The following is a 19,160-nucleotide window of genomic DNA, read 5'->3' as shown; positions in this document are numbered from 1 at the left end:
ACTGGAGTGTCTGGTCTTCCTGACTCTATGCTCAGAACTCCTCTTCTTCCTGGTGGAAATCTCCAGGGCTGTCTTCCATGCCATGAAGAGACAGGACATATCTCATCATCTCGTAGAAAGATCCGTTACATCATAGCAAATAGCATGCTGCCACCATCACCGCCTCTGCCACCCCAACCTGGAACCTTCTTTCTTAATGGACCACTATGATAAAGAAGCTCTTCCTATAGAAAAATACACAAGCTTGTCAGTGCCAAGAAGTCTTAGTCTTCTAGATATTTCCAGACGCTGTCTGGACAACCAGTTTTTCTGTGTCTAGAAATCTAGATCTACTAACCTTGAGGTCACATGATGTTTTGCAGTCCCCTCAGTTAGAGGTAAGGGGCAGAAAGAAAGCCATTGGTTCTGTGGGAATCTGGGTTTAAATAAAGGCAATCCCTCCTTCTGGAGAAAAGCAGTACCCACCCACCCCCACACACATACACACTCCAATTTCCAAGCTATTCATAATTCACCATGCGCAGCCAGGGTCATTCAGGGACTAACCCTGTTCTTCCCGTAACTGTTCTTAAAGAGGATTTCACTACCGGGAAACACAGCAATGAAGCCACTGATAAGGAGTGGATTCCTCATTCCACCAGACAGAAAAGGCACAAAGGATGTTGGCTGTGCTGGTTGGAACACTGTCTCCGAGTGCTCAGTGACAGGTATGTCTGTCAAGAGCACAAGTGTCAGCCTTAGTTCCTAGCAGGATGGTAGCTGGGACATAGACTGCTTTGCAGGTGATTTATTTTGGGGGTGGAAGCCTAGGAACAAAATTGGGAAAGAGAATAAATTAATCCAAGGAATCACTATTGAACAGGAGCAACTGTGACGAGCCTTTCAGAAGAGGAATGGAATGTACCACAAAACTGTCCACTCACCACAACAACAGAAGGGGGCGCCTGCGCACCAGCTCTTACCTCCATCAGTCAGACAGCCCTTTCTCCCTGCCACTGGTTTTTCTTGTGATTTTTATTGTGTATACAGTGTTCTGCCTGCATGTATGCCTGCGTGCCAGAAGAGAGTACCAGATCTCATTACAGGTGGTTGTGAGACAACACGTGGTGCTGGGAATTGAACTCAAGACCTCTGGAAGAGCAGCCAGTGCTCTTAACCCCTCAACCATCTCTCAAGCCCCTCCTCTCACTGTTTTAATATTTAAACTTCACGATCTAAGCCATTATCCAGGGGATGTTGGGTAGAGGGAAAATTGAAACTGCTCAGAAAGGATGTTCTTGAAGTAGGAGTGTTCCTGGCCCTTGTCATGAAGAGGAAAGATGGCTCATGTTCGTTTTTGGAGGGAGAGTAGCTATATTACATTACATGGGAATATTGGGTACTTGGAGGAATCTTAAATATGGAGTAAGAATGGATATTGATATTAGGTGTCCAAAGAGCATAAGAATTAGTAAGTTATCATGTTTTCAAGTTACCTGGGACTCATTAACACATTTCCAGTACTGAGGGGATCTCCACCATTTGAGTCCCACCCCTCAAAGACAGAAACCCAGGGGCCAGCTTTTCCAACCGTGATTCTAGTGACACATTGGCCAGCCCCTCGTACCTGGTCATTTAATCCAATAGGAGCTTTGTTAGGAAGCAGGCACCATGCCTGAACACTGTCCAGGAGAGGGATAACAGATGCATCAGACTTCTGAGACCAGCAGCCCCAGAATGCGCTCATGGTGTCAGTGGTACAAGCTGGCAGGTGGGCAAGGGGCTGCAGTGGATCCTGACGACAACTCTCCTGGTCCACGGTTTAGACGGTACTTCTGCTTGACCGGCTCCCGAGACTTGTTTTTCTAATCTTAAGCACCCAGTATGGTTTTTCGGTTGTTTCAATAAACTTGCTTTCTGCTAACTTAGAGTAGATTATGTTGAGGGTTTCTGGGAGGCCTGTCTCACCTATAAGGTCACACTGACCACACTGTAGCTCATCCTTAAAGGACTGCCTCTTAGTTCTTGCCTGGTTTTTATTGTTGTTGTTGTTGTTTGTTTATTTTTAAAACAATGTTATTTTACATACCAATCCCAGTTCCCTCTCCCTCCTCCCACTCCTCCCACCATCTCCCCTCCCCAGCCCCTATCCACTCCTCAGAGAGGGTGAGGCCTCCCATGGGGAGTCAACAAAGACTAGCACATCACTTGAGGCAGGACCAAGGCCCTCACCCCTGTATCTAGGCTGAACAAGGTACCCCTCCATAGGAACGGGCTCCAAAGAGCCAGATTGTGCACTAGAGAAAAATATTGGTTCTACTGCTAGTGCCTCACAAACTGCAAGCACACAAGGGTCACCCACATTCAGAGGGCCTAGTTTGGTCCTATGCTGGTTCCCCTGCTGTCAGGCCAGAGTCAGTGAGCTCCCACTAGCTCAGATCAGCTGTTTCTGTGGGTATCCCCATCATGGTCTTGGCCCCTTTGCTCATAATGGTTCTTTGTTTTTTCGAGGCAGAGGGTTTCTCTATGTAACAGCCCTGGCTGTCCTAGAACTCTCTTTGTAGACCAGGCTGGTCTCGAACTCATAGAGATCCACCCACCTCTGCCTCCCAAGTGTTGGGATTAAAGGCGTGCGCCATCAGCCACCGCCGCCTGAGTTCGCTTTGGTTGTGTGATGCCATTTTCCCAGTTTCAGGTGTAAATGTGTGCCTTACTCGTATCTGTTATCCTCATGGATGTGTCTAAGACCCAGCAAGCGACAGATAAGAAATGTGTGTCTTCTCGTTTCTTCATTGACTTGAGTGACAGTGATCCTGATCAGGACAGGCAGCAGTTTGGATAATCTCTGTGTATGCCACAGAATTAAATCATGTTTTAGGTTCCGCTGGTATAGATTTAATAGAAAAATACAAGTTTTTTTGACTTATTTCCCCAATATTGATGATATCCTCCAGTTGTAATATTTTTATACAGCTTTTCCCCCTCCTCCAGAACGCAGCTCTGCGTTCAGCTCACAAACAATAGAACATCTAATGTTTCATATATTAAATTGAGCTAGCTCTTCTTTGAAGTAAATAAATAGTCACCTGTGGGTGTGTGAAGGGTGAAAAAGACATGGAAAGTCGTGTTTGGAACAGACAGCTATCGGGGGAGATATGGACTTCCTGTGTAACCAAAGCTCATTAAGGATTCCAAATAAACCGCATTTGAAGAGCAACTGCTCTCGTCGATATTAGATGATGTGACTGATCAGGGAGCTGAATGCCTTTTGCACTAAATGTGTAAGATGCAGTCTTAACAGAGAGACCTTGCTAATTAAGAGATATCAGGTGATCAGAGAGGCTTCTCCCGGCAGCTGATAGAAACAGAGGCAGACCCACAGCCAAACATTAGGCAGAGCTCGGGGAATCCTACAGAAGAGCTGGAGGGAAGGATACCACAAGGAAACCCACAGAACAAACTAACTTGAGCTTGTAGAGGCTCACAGAAACTGAACCGACAACCAGGAAGCCTCCGTGGGACTGAACTAGGCTCTCTGAATAGATGTTACAGTTGCGTAACTTGTCTTCTTGTGAGACTTTTAACAGTGAGAGCAGGGGCTGTCTCTGACTCTGTTGCCTGCTTTTGGGCCCCTTTCCTCCTGCTGGATTGCCTCATCCAGCCTATGTAGAAGAGGAGGTGCTAGATTCGCTACATGGCTGGGTGGTCTCTATAAAGGCCTGTATCTGAAGAGAAACAGAGGAGGAGGAGTAAGTGGAGGAGGGAAAGGTGTGGGGAGGAACTGGAAAAAGAGGAGAGAGGAGACATTTTGGTTGGGATATAAAAACAAACAAACAAACAAACTCAATTAGCTTTTAAAGTATAACCCCCTCCCCCAAATAAAAGAGAAAGGAAGGAAGGAAGGAAGGAAGGAAGGAAGGAAGGAAGGAAGGAAGGAAGGAAGGAAGGAAAGAAGGAAGGAAGGAAGGAAGGAAGGAAGGAAGGAAGGAATATCAAGTGAGTGTTTCCATGCATCCTTACATTTTGCTTTGTAAATGTGTATTAACCCTTTCAAATCTCCTATTCATTCACCCATTCATTTGCTCCTTCATTCATTCAGCTGCCAGGCATTTGCTCATTTGGCAATGGACCCTGGGATGTTCCTGGGTAAACTAGCCTCTCCTTAGTTGCTGCCTGCCATAAGGTTCTCTGAAAGAAAACCAGGCTGAGAGCTGGTTTAGGTTGAAAAGGAATATTCTTAGCTGTGGGAAATGAAGGGATGAAGTCATTCCATAAAACCTTGACTCAGAGAGGATGGAAAGGTCCAGAAAATCCCTGAAGGGTGACAAAAAAACAAAGAAACACGCCTCCATACACACACGCCTGAGTACACACGCACCTGCATACACACACACATTTGCATATACACACACATCTGCATACACACACGCCTGCATACACACACGCCTGCATACACACACACATCTGCATACACACACATCTGCATACACACACGCCTGCACACACACACGCCTGCACACACACACGCCTGCATACACACACACATCTGCATACACACACATCTGCATACACACACTCCTGCATACACACACGCCTGAGTACACACACACATCTGCATACACACACACATCTACATACACACACATCTGCATACACACATGCCTGTGTACACACACTCCTAAGTACACACATGCCTGCACACACACACGCCTGCATACATGAAGAGTTCAGCTTTGTCTTTAGGTTAAATTCCAAACATTTATTATGTTAAACAGAATGAAGGGACTTGAAGTCTAATCTCTGAATGGCACAATTATTAAACATTGTCAGTCTCCATCAAACCTCTTCCTCAGCCGCTCGCTTCTGAAGGATAGAATGAATGAGAACGGCCACTCCAGGCGAGTCTCCCTACCCCCGCCCACTTGCACACCCCTCTGGTTGCCCTCCATCCTTCTACACGGGCTTCACCTTGAAGGAATTTGCTTATTTACCATGGATTAAGCCTAGCACTGGTCTAGCAGGAATGAACACGGAAACGAGGAGAATTTATTTACTGAGCCAAGAGGTTTCATCCTTTGCTTCCTATGACTCAAACTATATTCCTTGTCTGCTCTTAACCTAGCACGTTCTTCCCTGGCTCCCCACAGTCCCTGCTTTGTTGTTACTCTTTTGGACAGGCGTGTGCAGACAGGACTGTTCACCGGCCCCTCTGTGCACCCCATATGGTCCTCCCTCCAGCTCTCCCTCACCAGCTCCTCTTGAAATCCGTTCCCACTGCTGGGAGCACTATTTAAACTGTTGCTTTATTTGGAGGATTCCTTATTTAAGAACTGGCTCATCCCTCGCAGTCGATACTGCATTCATCACGTGTGTTATCTCCTCGGATCACCTTTCACAGTTGGTTTAGTTTCAATTCCCAAGTTCATTTTATCTGAGAAACATGTCGGCACGATAGCGACCTACTGTAGCCACAGCAGAGGCACATAAAGCGGGGGCTGAGGCTGCACCGCTGCGCCGGCAGACAGATGCTAGCCCCGATATGTCCACCTCACCGCCCAGCTCACTCCTTTGGAGGCGTTTGACTTATGCTCTGGGTCTCGGTTTTTCCAATTGCCAACAAGGACAACAGTCACTGCCTCTCTTTACCGCCAAGGCTACTTCAAGGTTTGATTTGTCATGTTTGAGGAAGATTCCCCACCCCACCCCCACCACCACATCAGCGCACAGTAAGCCAACTGCGGAAAGGAAACATATAGCCTGAACTGCCCTCCTTAGTATGCAATTTAAAAAAAAAAATCACTTGGAAAATACCTTCGTGCTGACAATATCAGATAGCTTTATTTTACTGCTGAGTAACTTAATGTGTGATGCTTTGTAAATTGGTTCACATTCAACGTGGATAAAGAGAATGAAAATTGACGCTGTCATCACAATGCAGGGGAGGGGCTCTTTAACATGAGACTACTGCCAACATTTCTGGAAAGTACATCAGCTTGTGGACACCTCCTGAGAGGATCAGCGGTGATGACTGACTTTCAAGGCCACATAGCAAGACAATCACGAGGCAAGGACTGACTGTAACTCCCGAGTCTCTGAGATGCTAGCCTGTCATTTACCATGAGGCTCAGTAGCCTCTTTTCCCAAATAATTGCTCCCATTTAATAATTTTTTTAAAGAAAAAGCCATCAGGGATGTTTTCACAGGACAAAATAAGGAGGATTCGCCCACTTAGATATTAATCTTCAGGCAGTCCTAGTGACATGGGAATTTCTCATAATGTGGTATTGGGGAGTGCCAAGGAGGTAATTAAAATTGCTGTCATACCTTCAGGCGACTACAGACAGACTCCAGGGTCCCCTGAAGGTCAGTCATGTAAAGCGAGCCTGTGCTTATAAAAATAAGCCCGGCGTTCTTTGCAGAGTCACAAAGGGCAATGTGTATTCTGGTTTGGAAATACAGTGGCTTGATGAAAACCTACGGAGCAATTACTTCCAGGGGGAGCTGTCAGAATCGCGAGCGGATGAGAATCTATCTAGATGCACAAAACGCTGATGAGGTCTCATATGGCTGGGGATAGGTTACTGGTGTATGCGGGGTCTGGGGCGTTAACATGGATGCTGTGTAGGGAGATACAGTGTCTGTGGGAGGTTGTGAGGTAGGTCTCTTACTGATGCCCGGAGGCAACAGTGAGGAGAACCCCGAGAACCAGAACTTTCTTCTCTACCTCTCTGTTCATCTAATCAGAATGGAGAAAAATCTAAGCATTCGTGTGAAAGTGACTCTGGGATCAGTATCTTAAAAGAAAGTACGGAAGTGAGGTGTAATGGTGGCTGCTTCTAGTCTGTTTTCTTTTCCGAGCACCCCGTGGAGAAATAAGAAAACCTCAACTGTGTCTTCGGGTGCACTTTAAACACTTAGGCTTAACGGACTGGAGCAGTTTGACAAGGTGAGGTGTAATGTGTTCGGCTTGTAGGGAATGCGTTTGAAGCCCACTAAAGGCATGGACAACTGAAGCTCAATTCAGGCATGGCTGAGCTTCTAAAGCAAGTATTTACACGCACATCACAGTCAACGTGACAGGCAGGCAAAGCCATAAGGGTCAAAATAGAAGATAGTCTGTGATTTAAGGATGAATGGCCCTATGCGTCACATCTGGCTATGATGGTGTGGTACCTACTCTGTTTTAGGAACCTGTTCAACAGAGAACCCTGACCTACCTAGAGGAACAAGAGTCTAGTGGTTCCTCTAGGAATCTTGCAAGGCTCTGTGCACTCTCAGGAATCCCCAGAGGGTGGCACCCCACACGAACACATGAACAAAACAGAATGCACAGAGGTCCTGTGTGGACCTAAAGATTCCTTTCAGAGAAACCTGAAGCTACAGTTCATCTAGTCTCACAACAGTCAAGGAGATCAGAGTCTTGGCCATTTATTAAGGTAAAGGTGTCATTTTCACAATGGCCCGCGCACTTCATAAACGTCAGCCCTGCATCACTCAGGAGCTCAATCTCCCAATTTTAGTAAGCACTGGAGAAGGGAAACACTTGGCCAAAGACCGACAGCCTAGTAGGTGGACCTGATGCTGACGTCACCACTGTGGGGCTTTGCCTCTCCCACTCACCGTCATTTACCCACAATCCTCACAAGCGTTTTCCTTGAGCCTGAACTGAAGTCTTGCTGGCCTCAGAAACTGAGCAATGATTAGAGCCAGCTTCTGGAGAACATCTGGAAATGAAGTTCAATAAAGAAAGTGCCGGGACGACCTATCCACATGCTCAGCCACATGCTCAGGCCCATGGTTTATCAAGTTCAGGGCATTCCATCTTGCGTGGTGTAGAATTTACAATGAAACTTATTTTATTTATCTATTTTTGCCTTTTCTCTTTTTCTTCAAATTATTTTATCTTCCCCCCATGCCTTTTATTTTTGGAACAAGAACCACAGTGTTTCAGGCTGGGAATGTAGCTTGGTTGGTAGATCGCTTGCCCAGCATATGCAAAGCCCTAGATAGTGATATTTTATTTGTGTTTTAATAAATAAAGCTTGCCTGAAGATCAGAGTGCAAAGATAGCCACACTAGTCAGCCACAGAGGCCAGGTGGTGGTGGCATACACCTTTAATCCCAGCAGCTACACCAGTTAGCCAGTAGAGGCTGGACAGTGGTGATGTACAACTTTAATCCCAGCACTAGAGAGGAATTTAAGGCGGGATGAGACAGAAACTTACTCTCTCTAGAGGCTTGTCTACTATGCCTCTCTGATCTTTCAGCTCCAACTCCAAATTTCTACAGATATTTGTGCTACAGTCCCGGGTTCAACCCCCATTACTTTGCAAACCACATGTGCTGGCACATGCCAGTAATCCTGTCACTTAGGAGGGTGAGGCAGGAGGATCAGATTTAAAACAAAAGCAACAAAACGGGGGGAGGGGGCGCTAATTTTTTGTTTTGTTTACTTTTTTTCTTTCTTGAGACAGGGTCACAGCAACCCCAGCTGATCTTTCCAGCTTGCCGTATAGCCAAAGATGACCTTGATCCTCCCACATGCTGGCCTGCCGTGTGTGCCCCCATCAACTACCTAGTTCTAAAATCTTACGAGGAACTCATTCTTGGTCATCCTTCCTATCCTTTCCCACGTCCAGTTGACTGGCCAGTCTTGTCAATGCCAGCTCTGAAACATATCCGCCCACCCCTCTCCATTTTCCTAGCCATCTCCCCAGTCCAGGCCGTCATCTCATCTCCTGTGACATCAGGCTGGCCTCCGTCTCTTCAGACCCCCTGTCTAGCCAGCTGCAATAGGAATATTCCTAAAATGGAAACGAGAACAAATCTTTCTCCTTCGTTAAGCCCTTTAATTGCTTCCCACTGCCAGAACAAAGTGCTGCATCGACTAATGGCAGCCAGCAAGGCTCTGCTGGCCTCTGGACCTCAGCTCTGCCACGGCCCCTTTGTTTTCTCTTCTCCAGACCTTTGATCTGCTGTTCCCTACCTGCACCAATTCCTTAGAGACCCAAAGGAGAACAATGGGAGTCCAAGCATGTGGGCACTGTTCTAATAATGAGTGCTGAAGGAGGCAAAGAGAACACACACAGACACACATGACACACACACAGATACACACAGACACACACACAGATACACATACACACACACAGATACACATACAGACACACGCACACACACACAGACACATGCATACACACATAGATACACAGACACACACAGAGATACACACACAGACACATGCGCACACACACAGAGATACACACAGACAAACACACACACACACAGAGGCAATAAAGATGAAGGGATCTGGGGGGACGACTCAGTGGGTAAGAATCCTTTCTGTGAAGGATGAAGACCCAACTTTGAACCCCAAGTACCCAGGCATGGCCTCACACAACTGTAACCCAGCCTTGGAGGACGGAGACAAGCAGATCCCAGGGGCTTAAATAAGTTTCAGGTTCAGGGAGAAACCTCAAGGGAATAGGAAGACAGCAATAAAGGAAAATGCTCAATGCCATCCTCTGGCCTTTTCTTGCATGCACATAGAGGCGTGTGTCCCCGCCCAGCATGTGATATGTACATACGCACGCACAAACACACAAAGAAGGAATCTTAATTTATAGGTAACCAATTCGTTTTCCTTTTACAGGCACTCCAGGCAGACACACTCAGATGGAACAGTTGAGAACAATTAAAAAGCTTGCTTTGAAGGTTTGTGAAAATATAGGTTGCATACAAAGAGGAAATATATTGAATAGCCATATTCCCAGGATGCAGTTGGGTGCCCTAAGCATCTTCAAGCATTTGTGGTTGTTCTGCAGAAGAGAGAACTCCCACTCCTTCTGGTCAAAGGACAAAGCCCTGGAGAAATACAAATGCAATTTAAAAGAGCTCTTGGTCAGTATAGCCATTTGCATTCAAAAGAAATTATTTCTGAAGCAACCCTCTCAGAATTCCAATTAGAGATGTAAAATGCCCGCACATAAATGGGAAGGTTTAAATTGAGGTGTAGAATCATACTGAGGTTACTAACTTAATAATATTTGAGCCATCAAATAAATGTCCCATCCTGCTTTGTTCGTAACACAGGCAAGTTATATCCAGGTTAGTTTGGGTTAATAGTCCCTTTAATTATCCTAATGAGCCTTCCTGGCTTGCCAAGCTATATTCTCCTTCCACTTGGCCTCATCATACACTGTCTATTTTTAACAGCTTCCCTAAAATGGGTGTCAAGGGAGTCAGGGATGTCTAGGGAAGGAGAGTTTATATCTGTGACTCTGAATTCATGCATTGATTCTACAGAGATTTAAGAGCGCCTCCTGTGCACCAGTCATCAGGCAGTGGAGACAAAACAGGAACAAGACAGTTGGCCCCTTGCAAGAGTCTAAATCAGCCTGTGGAGAAGAACTAGGGAAGAGAGGGGTTATGGCATTGCAACCCGTTCAAAGACGGTGTCTAGGAGGGTTGTGATTTGGTTGGTGTTCCCAGCAAGGAGGGCCAGCCCAAGGCACCTAGAGGCTGCATCCAGGCACTGAGCACTCAGCCCTCATCACTGTCCCGGGTGCACACGGGCCTTCGGTTACCTGTCCTCACAACCCCAGGTATCGCTTCAACTCCATTTAGTTCACCTGTTTCAGACCCTGTTATCACTCTGATTTCAGTTTCAACTGGGAGATCCTCAAAAAGGCACCTCCCCACCTCCCAAAATGTCATGTGAGCTGTAAGAATGAGGCGAAGGGAAATGCATACTGACCACCGTGAGATGGTCACCAAGACAATCTTGTGGCAACAGCTGTTGAATTATTTTAATTCTGAATATATGCAATTTGGGGTTGGGAAGGAGACATTTATTTGTCTACCTGTACTTTACTTCATTTTATTGCTGCACAAGCTTCGCACCAGCAGGAGCCTCTGTCCGGCTGCATTGGTTCCCATGTGCCCAGCAGAGCGCTTGGCTCATGTTAGGCATTCCAGAAATATTTGTTGAAATATTAAATTCATTTTATAGCGAATAGTATGTCTGACAATCTTGACTCTCAAGAGCTCGGGGGTCCAAAGAAAGAGGCAGTGTTTCCTCAGAGTGGGTGGTCAAGGTTCTAACAAACCAAGTAAACCACAGACAGGACTGTTCAAAAGAGGGGCGACGTGGACCGTTGACTTTCTCCTCTGTGCTTTGGCTAAAGCCTGCTTCGCTAAATGTTATCTCTTTGCGGCAGGTAGATGAGATTTTTTTTTCAGCCTGCAATCTCAGATGCTCTGTAAATCCACTCATCATTCAGAGACTGCGGTGGGGGCGGGGGAGGTGGAGGACCTTTTTGGGTCACTACCGAAAAGACATAAACACAGATGGGCCAATGTCCCTAGACTTCTAAGGCTAAGACCAACCACAGCTGAGGAGTCTCTGACCAAGGCTTGGCTCTCCCCAGGCCTTTGAATCTGCTCTTGGGTTATGGGAGCGTTTGTACCAAGAGCCCCAGTATCCCTAGACACCCTGATACTGCAGGGTGGGTACAGGTAACCACGCGGGCGCCATCTTCATCCCTTTGCTGTCTCTGGGCTGCCCTTGGGCTCTCCCAGCCTAGGAAGTTCCCTCCCGTGACTCTCCCACCCCCAGAGCGGCTCTCTCCTCACTTCAGTGAACACAGCTACCTCTACTTACGGCCCATCAAAATCCCCCGAGGCAAGGAAGAAGTCTCGCCACGTGCACACAGTGAAAAGCAGGGCAGAGAACGAGCCTAGAATATCAAGACATTTTCATCCCACACACAGTTCCGCTCAGCTATTTCAACTAGTCTTTTTCAAATGACAGTTAAAGAAGCACCCTTAGGAGAGGACCCCAAGATGGGGGCCAAATGCCCGATATTGACAACATTTGATCGCTCCCTGGACAGTAAACAGAAGTAAAGGAAATCTTGGCCATGCTCCTTCCCCATGTTCCCAGCTCCCAGAATCAGAAGGCTCTTGCCAGATTCCGTTTAAATTCTGTCAACTCCCCCAGCTTCCTAGGAAACTGTCTGGTGTGTAAGCCTTTCCACCTTCTGCCGCTGAGAAGCTTTCTTCGGCTCTCCCCTCAAACCTCTAGGAAGAGTCCCTGAAACTTCAAAGGGAACTCACTCAGACACTGTGCTGGTGGGTAGAATATAGATGTTCAGGAGTCCTGACATCTTCTACGGGGGACCTTTCAAAAGAGACTTCAAAGAAAGTGCTCTTCTGCTTTGAGACTTTCCCACATAAGTAATAAATGAAAATAATTGCCCCTTTCTAGATGTGTATGATTTTATCTAGAGAGACTGGGTTGTTAAATAGGCTGGAGGACTAAGAATGTGCCTGGGGCCTTGGAGGGTGCGTGAACCCTCAGGAGAGCATTTGAGGGCCCTCTGGTATCTGCCTCCTCCCAACAGCCTTCTGGATGGTGTGTGGGCACTTGCAGTTGGAAATAAACTCTATTCTCTTTGGGGGTAACTACTGTTTTTCTTTTCTAAATACTGAGTTCCTTAGGTATTGAGACAGGGTCTCAAGGTAGCCAGACTCACTTTGTAGTAGCCAAACAGGACCTTGAATTTCTAATCCTCTGGCCTCTCCCCAGTTCTGGATTACAGGCATGTGGCAGCGGGCCCAGTTTATGAAGTGATGGGGATTGAACCCAGGTCTTTGACATGCTAAGCAAGCACTCTACAACTGAGGTCCATCTCCAGCCACTAAATCGGGGTTTTAATGAACGACGTTCTTCCAGTGAAGTTAAAATGTGAAACAATGCCTCATTGAGGGTGTGGCATTTCCCCTATTTATAGAGCCTTCTGCTGCCTGTCACATGAGACAGGAGCTGGTGTTGAGTTGCAGGGAAAAGCTCAGGTGTCAGTGCCCACTCCTCCCCAGAATGATGATTTTAAAGGGGAAAAAAATGAAGTAAACGTTCTCATTCTGGCCTTGGCTTCCCTGGGAGATCCCCTGCCTGCCAGAACTTTGAGGAGGACTGGATAAAGTAACAGCTGGGAAAACACACAGCCCACCTGGGCGCTCAAGATCAGTGCTAAGTAAGTTAGCTAGCTCAGTTGGTGGCTTAGGAGTAAATTGCATTCTGCCCCTCGTGGTCAGTCCCAGATGCGCACAGATGTGCATCAGGATTATCTGGTCTTTCTTTCTTCTTCCTTTGGTCTTCTTTTTTTCACTTGTCTTAAAATCCAAGCGTATGCTCACCCATCCTTGAGTTAACTGTCCTGCTGAAGAACTTTCCAGGCGTTTTTGATGTGCAGGTGTGTAAAGTTGAAAACTCAGGAGGCCAGGACCACACGCATCACTGAATGAATGCCAGGCAGGTGACGAAGGCAGGGGGACTTAAATATCATTGTGAAATTTAAACCTTGAAATTCAAGAGTTTGGAAAATGGCATCTTATGTCAATAGCAAACATAGAATTGCTATGAAAAGATAAATAACAATGACCAGCTCAATCAACATAAAACAAGTAGGCTTCATATAGTTTGGGCTCAGCACTCAGAGGACCCAGACAGAAGGATCACTGCAGGTTCAAGGCAAGCCTGTGCTACACAGTGAACCACAGGCCAGACTACAAAGCAAGACCTGACCTCAAAAAAAAAAAACAAAAACAAGTCAAATCAACAACAACAACAGCAAAATTGAAAACAAAACAGAGTTCTTGTCTGTCCTATGTCTAGGGAGATTTGTTGGCCCAGCTAAAAGATAGAGAAAAAACACAGGTAAAATAACAAGGGGGCAGTCATTTAATGCAGAAACCCAGTTAACATAAAAAGACACAAAGCCAAACAACAGACAAGACTTCAAACGATACTGCATAGTGTTCCGGATCAGCTCTTACACAACCGTTCTATTGTTCTTATGCATTTGAATCCAGTACAAAAGACAGCGCGTTGACTTCAATTCATTAAAAGTAATAATAAGGCAAAAGAAGAAGAATCCTCTGGTGACAAGAAACAGCCACAAAGAATGCAGAAATATCAGGTGCTGACACGAGACACCATTAGGACACCTTCTGAAGATGCTGCATTAAAATCGAACAAGCCTGATACAGTGACAAAAAAAATTATACTCGTTTTGTTATGAATCCTTTTGCAAATAGAAACGACTCTCCGGAGACCGTTATATACAAACTTTCTGAAATAAATGGAAATCGTACAAATCTTTCCATCGCCGTTCCTCTTTTCTGATGCCTATAAATGTCCCGTGGCACCGTTCCTCCTTCCGTACAGTCAGAGCATAAATAGTCATTAAAGCACTTAAACCCACAGTAGTCTTGTCCTCAGAAAGGTTGGGAGGCTCTGCATGATTTTCTATCAATCATCTGGAAAGGGCTGCAGGCAACAGGTTGGAATGTAAAAGACCTCTTTGTGCTTGGAACCCTGGTGTGAACTCAGTTTTACTCCCATTAGGAGTGACCGACCCCACTCGGTAGCTGGGCCTTCTCGCGTACAGACAGTTATACCGTGGAGTCCCGGCCAGACTTTAGATGTGCAATCTTGGTCCGGCTTATAAATGGATAAGCGATGCAGAGACCTCCAGCTGCCACAATGAAGCCTAAACTGCACCAGGCACAGAAGATCGACCAGCTGTAGCCGTGTTCCACATCGTGAGGCAGGCTGTAAATTAGCTTCGGGACCCGGTTCAAATCATAGGAGATGCTGGCAGCGTACGTGCAGAGCGAGATGGTGCAGAAAATTCCTGGGAGGAACACAAAGAGAACAGAACAATCAGTTGTGCTTTTGTCTGTGTCCAGAAAAACGCCAGACAAGGCTCGGTGAAAATCAGATCATTCCAAATCCAGGGACACCTGGAATTCTATTACTTGAACGGATTCATTCCTCAAGCATTGACAAATAGAAGGGGAAATTCAGATAATCTGCGCCACTCAGAAGTGTTTTGCCTAGTTTAAGTAACAATGCTGGTTTCAATTCAGTTTTGTTCTTATTTTTTTTAATAGTTTTGTAAAAAAAAAAAAAAAATCTGGTCTTTGGCCAGATGGTGGTGGCACACACTTTTGATCCCAGCACTTCGGAGGCAGAGACAGGTGAATCTCTGTGAGTTCAAGGCCAGCCTGGTCTACAGAGCTAGTTCCAGGACGGTTACACAGAGAAACCCTGTCTTGAATCCCACCCCCCAATGTCTTTGTTTTTGTTTTTGGTGTGTGTGTGTGTGTGCATGTATGAGTGTTATGTGCTGGTATCTATGCATGTGCAGCTATACATGGAGGTCAGAGGGTAATTTCAGGTGCTAGTCTTAAGGGGCACTCCACTTTTTTTGTTTTATTTTGTTTTGAAACAGGGTCTCTCATCTCTCCTAAGCCTTGAGCTTAACCAAGGTTGGGCTGGGCGGCAAACCTCTGTCTTTCCAGTCCTGGGGACAACCTCCAGTTCTCAGGAGCTATCTCCCAGGCCATGTGGTTTGGTGGTGGTGTTTGTTTTTACTGAGAAGGGGTTTCATTTAGCCCAGGTTCTTCTTGGAACACACAGAGGATGAACTTGTATGTCTGACCCTTTGCCACGACCTCTTGGGTGCTGAGATCACCAGCTTGTACCATCACACTTGGCTTCAGGTAATGCTGGAAACTGAACCCAGGGCTTCCTGCATATGAGCCAAGCACTCCACCAACTGAGTGACATTCCCAGACCTTAAGATTTCTGGTTTTGGGGGCTAGAGAGATGGCTCAGAGGTTAAGAGCATTGCCTACTCTTCCAAAGGTCCTGAGTTCAATTCCCAGCAACCACATGGTGGCTCACAACCATCTGTAATGGGGTCTGGTGCCCTCTTCTGACCTGCAGACATACACACAGACATAATATTGTATACATAATAAATAAATAAATATAAAAAAAAGATTTCTAGTTTTTTTTTCGGGAGTGAGGAGCGGAATCTAACTGTCTCTCAAATCTAACCCAATACAGCTGTCATTTCCTTTACTCTATACCAGACCTACATTTTCATAGAGTTGCAATCATTATACAACGTCATCTTTTCTTCTCTTTTTCTTTTTTGTACACATCAGTTTTATTGTAGCAAGGCAACTTGTGCACTTCAGCATTTAAATGGATTATTATATTTATCATGTTGCCTGTAAAATTAAATGAATTATTAGAAGTGGCTATGCTTTTTGTGAAATACGGAATGTATCACAAACTAGGCCTTCAACAATTTTTTTAAAATAATAAAATAAAATAATGAATATTTCCAAATAATATAAATTATGTGTAGGAATTTGGAATTGATATAAAAATCTTAGTAAAGGTATCGTGCACATCAGTCACGCAAATTGAAATTAATTTGAGTGACTAATATATAATAGTTTACCTTATCATATCAATTATGTATATATACAATTGTGCTTCAAATACACTAAAATCAAGGCTGGGCAGACAAAACGAGGGCTCATTTGGTAAAGTTCTTGCCTTGCAAGCATGAAGGTCTTGGTCTTATATCCACATAAAAGCCCGTCATGGGGCACATACTTATAATCACGGCATTACGAGGGGGAGACAGGCAGATAGACTCAGGGCTTACTAGCCAGTCAGCTTAGCTCAGTGGGCTAGTGGGGGACACCGCGAAAAAGTACAACTCAGAGATTGTCACTGAGGTTGTCGCCTGACCACCACATGCAGGCGCACACACACACACTCAGAGATTGTCACTGAGGTTGTCGCCTGACCACCACATGCAGGCGCGCGCACACACACACACACACACACACCACTTATAAACGTGTTTCTTGGTGTCCACGTGATAGTCTGAGGATGTGGACCCTCAGGAATGTTTTATGGAGGTGGGCATAGGACGAGAACGGGGCGTTGGCAGAGTTTGTGAAATAAAATGAGCAAATGAAAACAGAAACTGGCATTCAGTCCAGTGTCAGAACGTCCAAGCCCCTCATAGTCTCTCATCACGCCCGGGATTATTGCTGTGGGCAATGGAAGAGGCGTCTGTTTGCTGGGAAATGGCTTTCCTATCCTTGGGGGTACACGAGGCACAGCTTTTAGAACTGAGAAGACAGAGGCAAAAGGAAGCAAAAACTCTACCCTGTCTTAATCCGCAGCTTTGGAGACCAAAGCCACCAACAGAGAAACCAACTCAGAGCAGGCGGCGGTTGGCAAGGAACAAAGATCACCCTCCATCCTAATGGCATTTCACAGGCTCTAGATGTCTGCTTCCATTTCCATCACGCAAAGGCACATCTCCTAAGTCTTTTTCCAAATGTGCACTTGGAAAATAAATAATCCAAAACAAAAGTACTCTGTCTGAGATAATTTGGTATTTCCTGCTTTTTGTCTGGCTTTCTAAGCTCAGAAATAAATGATTTTGTTTTTCTGAAAAGAATAAAGTAGTGATATCATCCGACTTCTTTCTGCCCTGCCTCATTTTTTTTGTTTGTTCTAGAAATGGGGTATCTCTGTGTAGCCCTAGCTGTCCTGGAACTCACTCTGTAGATCAGGCTGGCCTCAAACTCAGAGGTCTGCCTATCTCTGCCTCCCATGTCCTGGGATTAAACGCATATGCAACCGCCACCGAGTTCTGCCCTGCTTTTGTAATTTTGCTTGTTTGTTTTTAGCAGCAGACATATCACCCAAGTTGTCCAATAGGGAAACGTGGACGGAAACCATTCTTTCATCGAGGAAAAGACCATTTAAAAGAGTATGCCCTGCTTTTGCCAAACCCGGTGAAGAGCAAATGCCCTTACATCTGTCCACATGACTGCACCGACAACAAAATCCATGTTTGTGAACAACAAGGCCCTAAAGGCATGCTGATACTAGAACAATAAGGCTGTTGGGGGAAAATTGATCTCAGGAAAATCAACAGGTAAACCGTAATGACCTCTTCCCAGGGAAACAGCTTCACCCGGCACTCAGAAGTCTGCATACAGCTGACTGCCTAAAAGCCAGCGTTTTTACAACCAGCATGACGTTAATGACCTCTGAAAGCTTGAGTTCAAACTCAGACTTTCCAAGCATCCTTTGATGTAAAACGCACTGGGCTGGGCTGCAAGAAATATTCATTGTAGTCTCGGCTCCGTGTGACCCCGATATTGCCTCGCCTTCCCTGGGGCTTGCCAACGCAAGTCCCTTATAACGCTCATAATTCTGCTAATCCCAAATAAGACACAGAATAAGTACATTCCCTAAGACCTCTCTGTGACTATCGTATTATTAGGAAACTAAGCTTTAAAAAATGCAGCAGCTTACATTGCTTTCTGAATAAATTCCCTTTGATTTTATCTAAATGTTGATTTTTTTTCGGATCACTCTCCCTCCAAGGACTCCATGAAGCTGCTTTTGGTGTGATGCATTTTACTATCACACCCTGGGTTCATGCTGAATAAGAAAGGACGCTACTCTGAAAACGTGGTCAGGGCAAAGGTTTCTCTCGGCCTCGTGTCCTGAATGAGGATGTGTTTCCAGAGGCCCTTGGTGAGAACAGACCGCATGGATACTGTGTGGAGGGTATCTAACTGGATTTCTTTTCTTGCCCAATATGTCAGGGCCTGAAGCTCCCTATAGCTTAATCTGTGCCCCTCCTGGGAGCAAAATAGAGACGATTTTGGCATACTTTTTAGCTTGCGCCCTCACTCTTGGTTCTAACGTGCCTTGTGTTGCAATTTGGAGTTTAAATGTCCATCAAAGGCCATGAGTCTATCTTGTTTATCAGTCTGTGAGTGTTACATATAATAATAATAATAATAATAATAATAATAATAATAATAATTGTATGTCAGTGGTGGGTCTGAGAAAGGACCTCATGTGCCAAAAAGTCCGGAGGAAAGCAAAGACAGTGGGGGGAGGGGCAGGAGAGGTTAGAGTTAGCCTCTTCTTCCAGGTCACAGCACCAAATGCTAAATATAATAATAAATAGAGTGGCCAATTGGGGAAAGGCAGGTAATTATGCGTCAGCCTCTTTCCAGAGCCAACCACGCTCTTAATGTATTTCACATTGAGCATGTCTGTGAGACAGTGGAATCTCTGGCAGATGGGGACTGGTAGGAGGAAATTAGGTCACAGTGAGGGATCCTCGAGGGGCTATTGGAACCCCATAGGCTTATTCTGTCTATGGGCCCAAAGCAATGGGGCTAAGAGACCATGGACTGAAAGACTCCAAGACCATGAACTCCAAAACCAAACCAAACCTGTCTTTCTTTTCAATGGAAAAGGGATTTTGTCA

At 45.6% G+C, this 19,160-nt stretch overlaps 1 protein-coding gene across 1 annotated transcript in view; it reads right to left on the bottom strand.

Annotated features, from left to right (window-relative positions):
• Nucleotides 1–9,583: 9,583 nt before the first annotated feature.
• Tmem178a (transmembrane protein 178A) overlaps nt 9,584–19,160 on the bottom strand; it is a 62,799-nt gene continuing 53,222 nt past the window's right edge. Inside the window, exon 4 of the mRNA XM_075955051.1 lies at nt 9,584–14,678. Within this exon, the coding sequence (XP_075811166.1) occupies nt 14,437–14,678 (242 nt within the window). The 3' untranslated portion in view covers nt 9,584–14,436. The remainder of the gene's footprint in view (nt 14,679–19,160) is intronic.

The sequence above is a fragment of the Microtus pennsylvanicus genome, chromosome 21, assembly GCF_037038515.1.
Source record: "Microtus pennsylvanicus isolate mMicPen1 chromosome 21, mMicPen1.hap1, whole genome shotgun sequence".
NCBI classification, from domain to species: domain Eukaryota; kingdom Metazoa; phylum Chordata; class Mammalia; order Rodentia; family Cricetidae; genus Microtus; species Microtus pennsylvanicus.
This window is presented reverse-complemented; position numbering and strand designations above follow the sequence as displayed.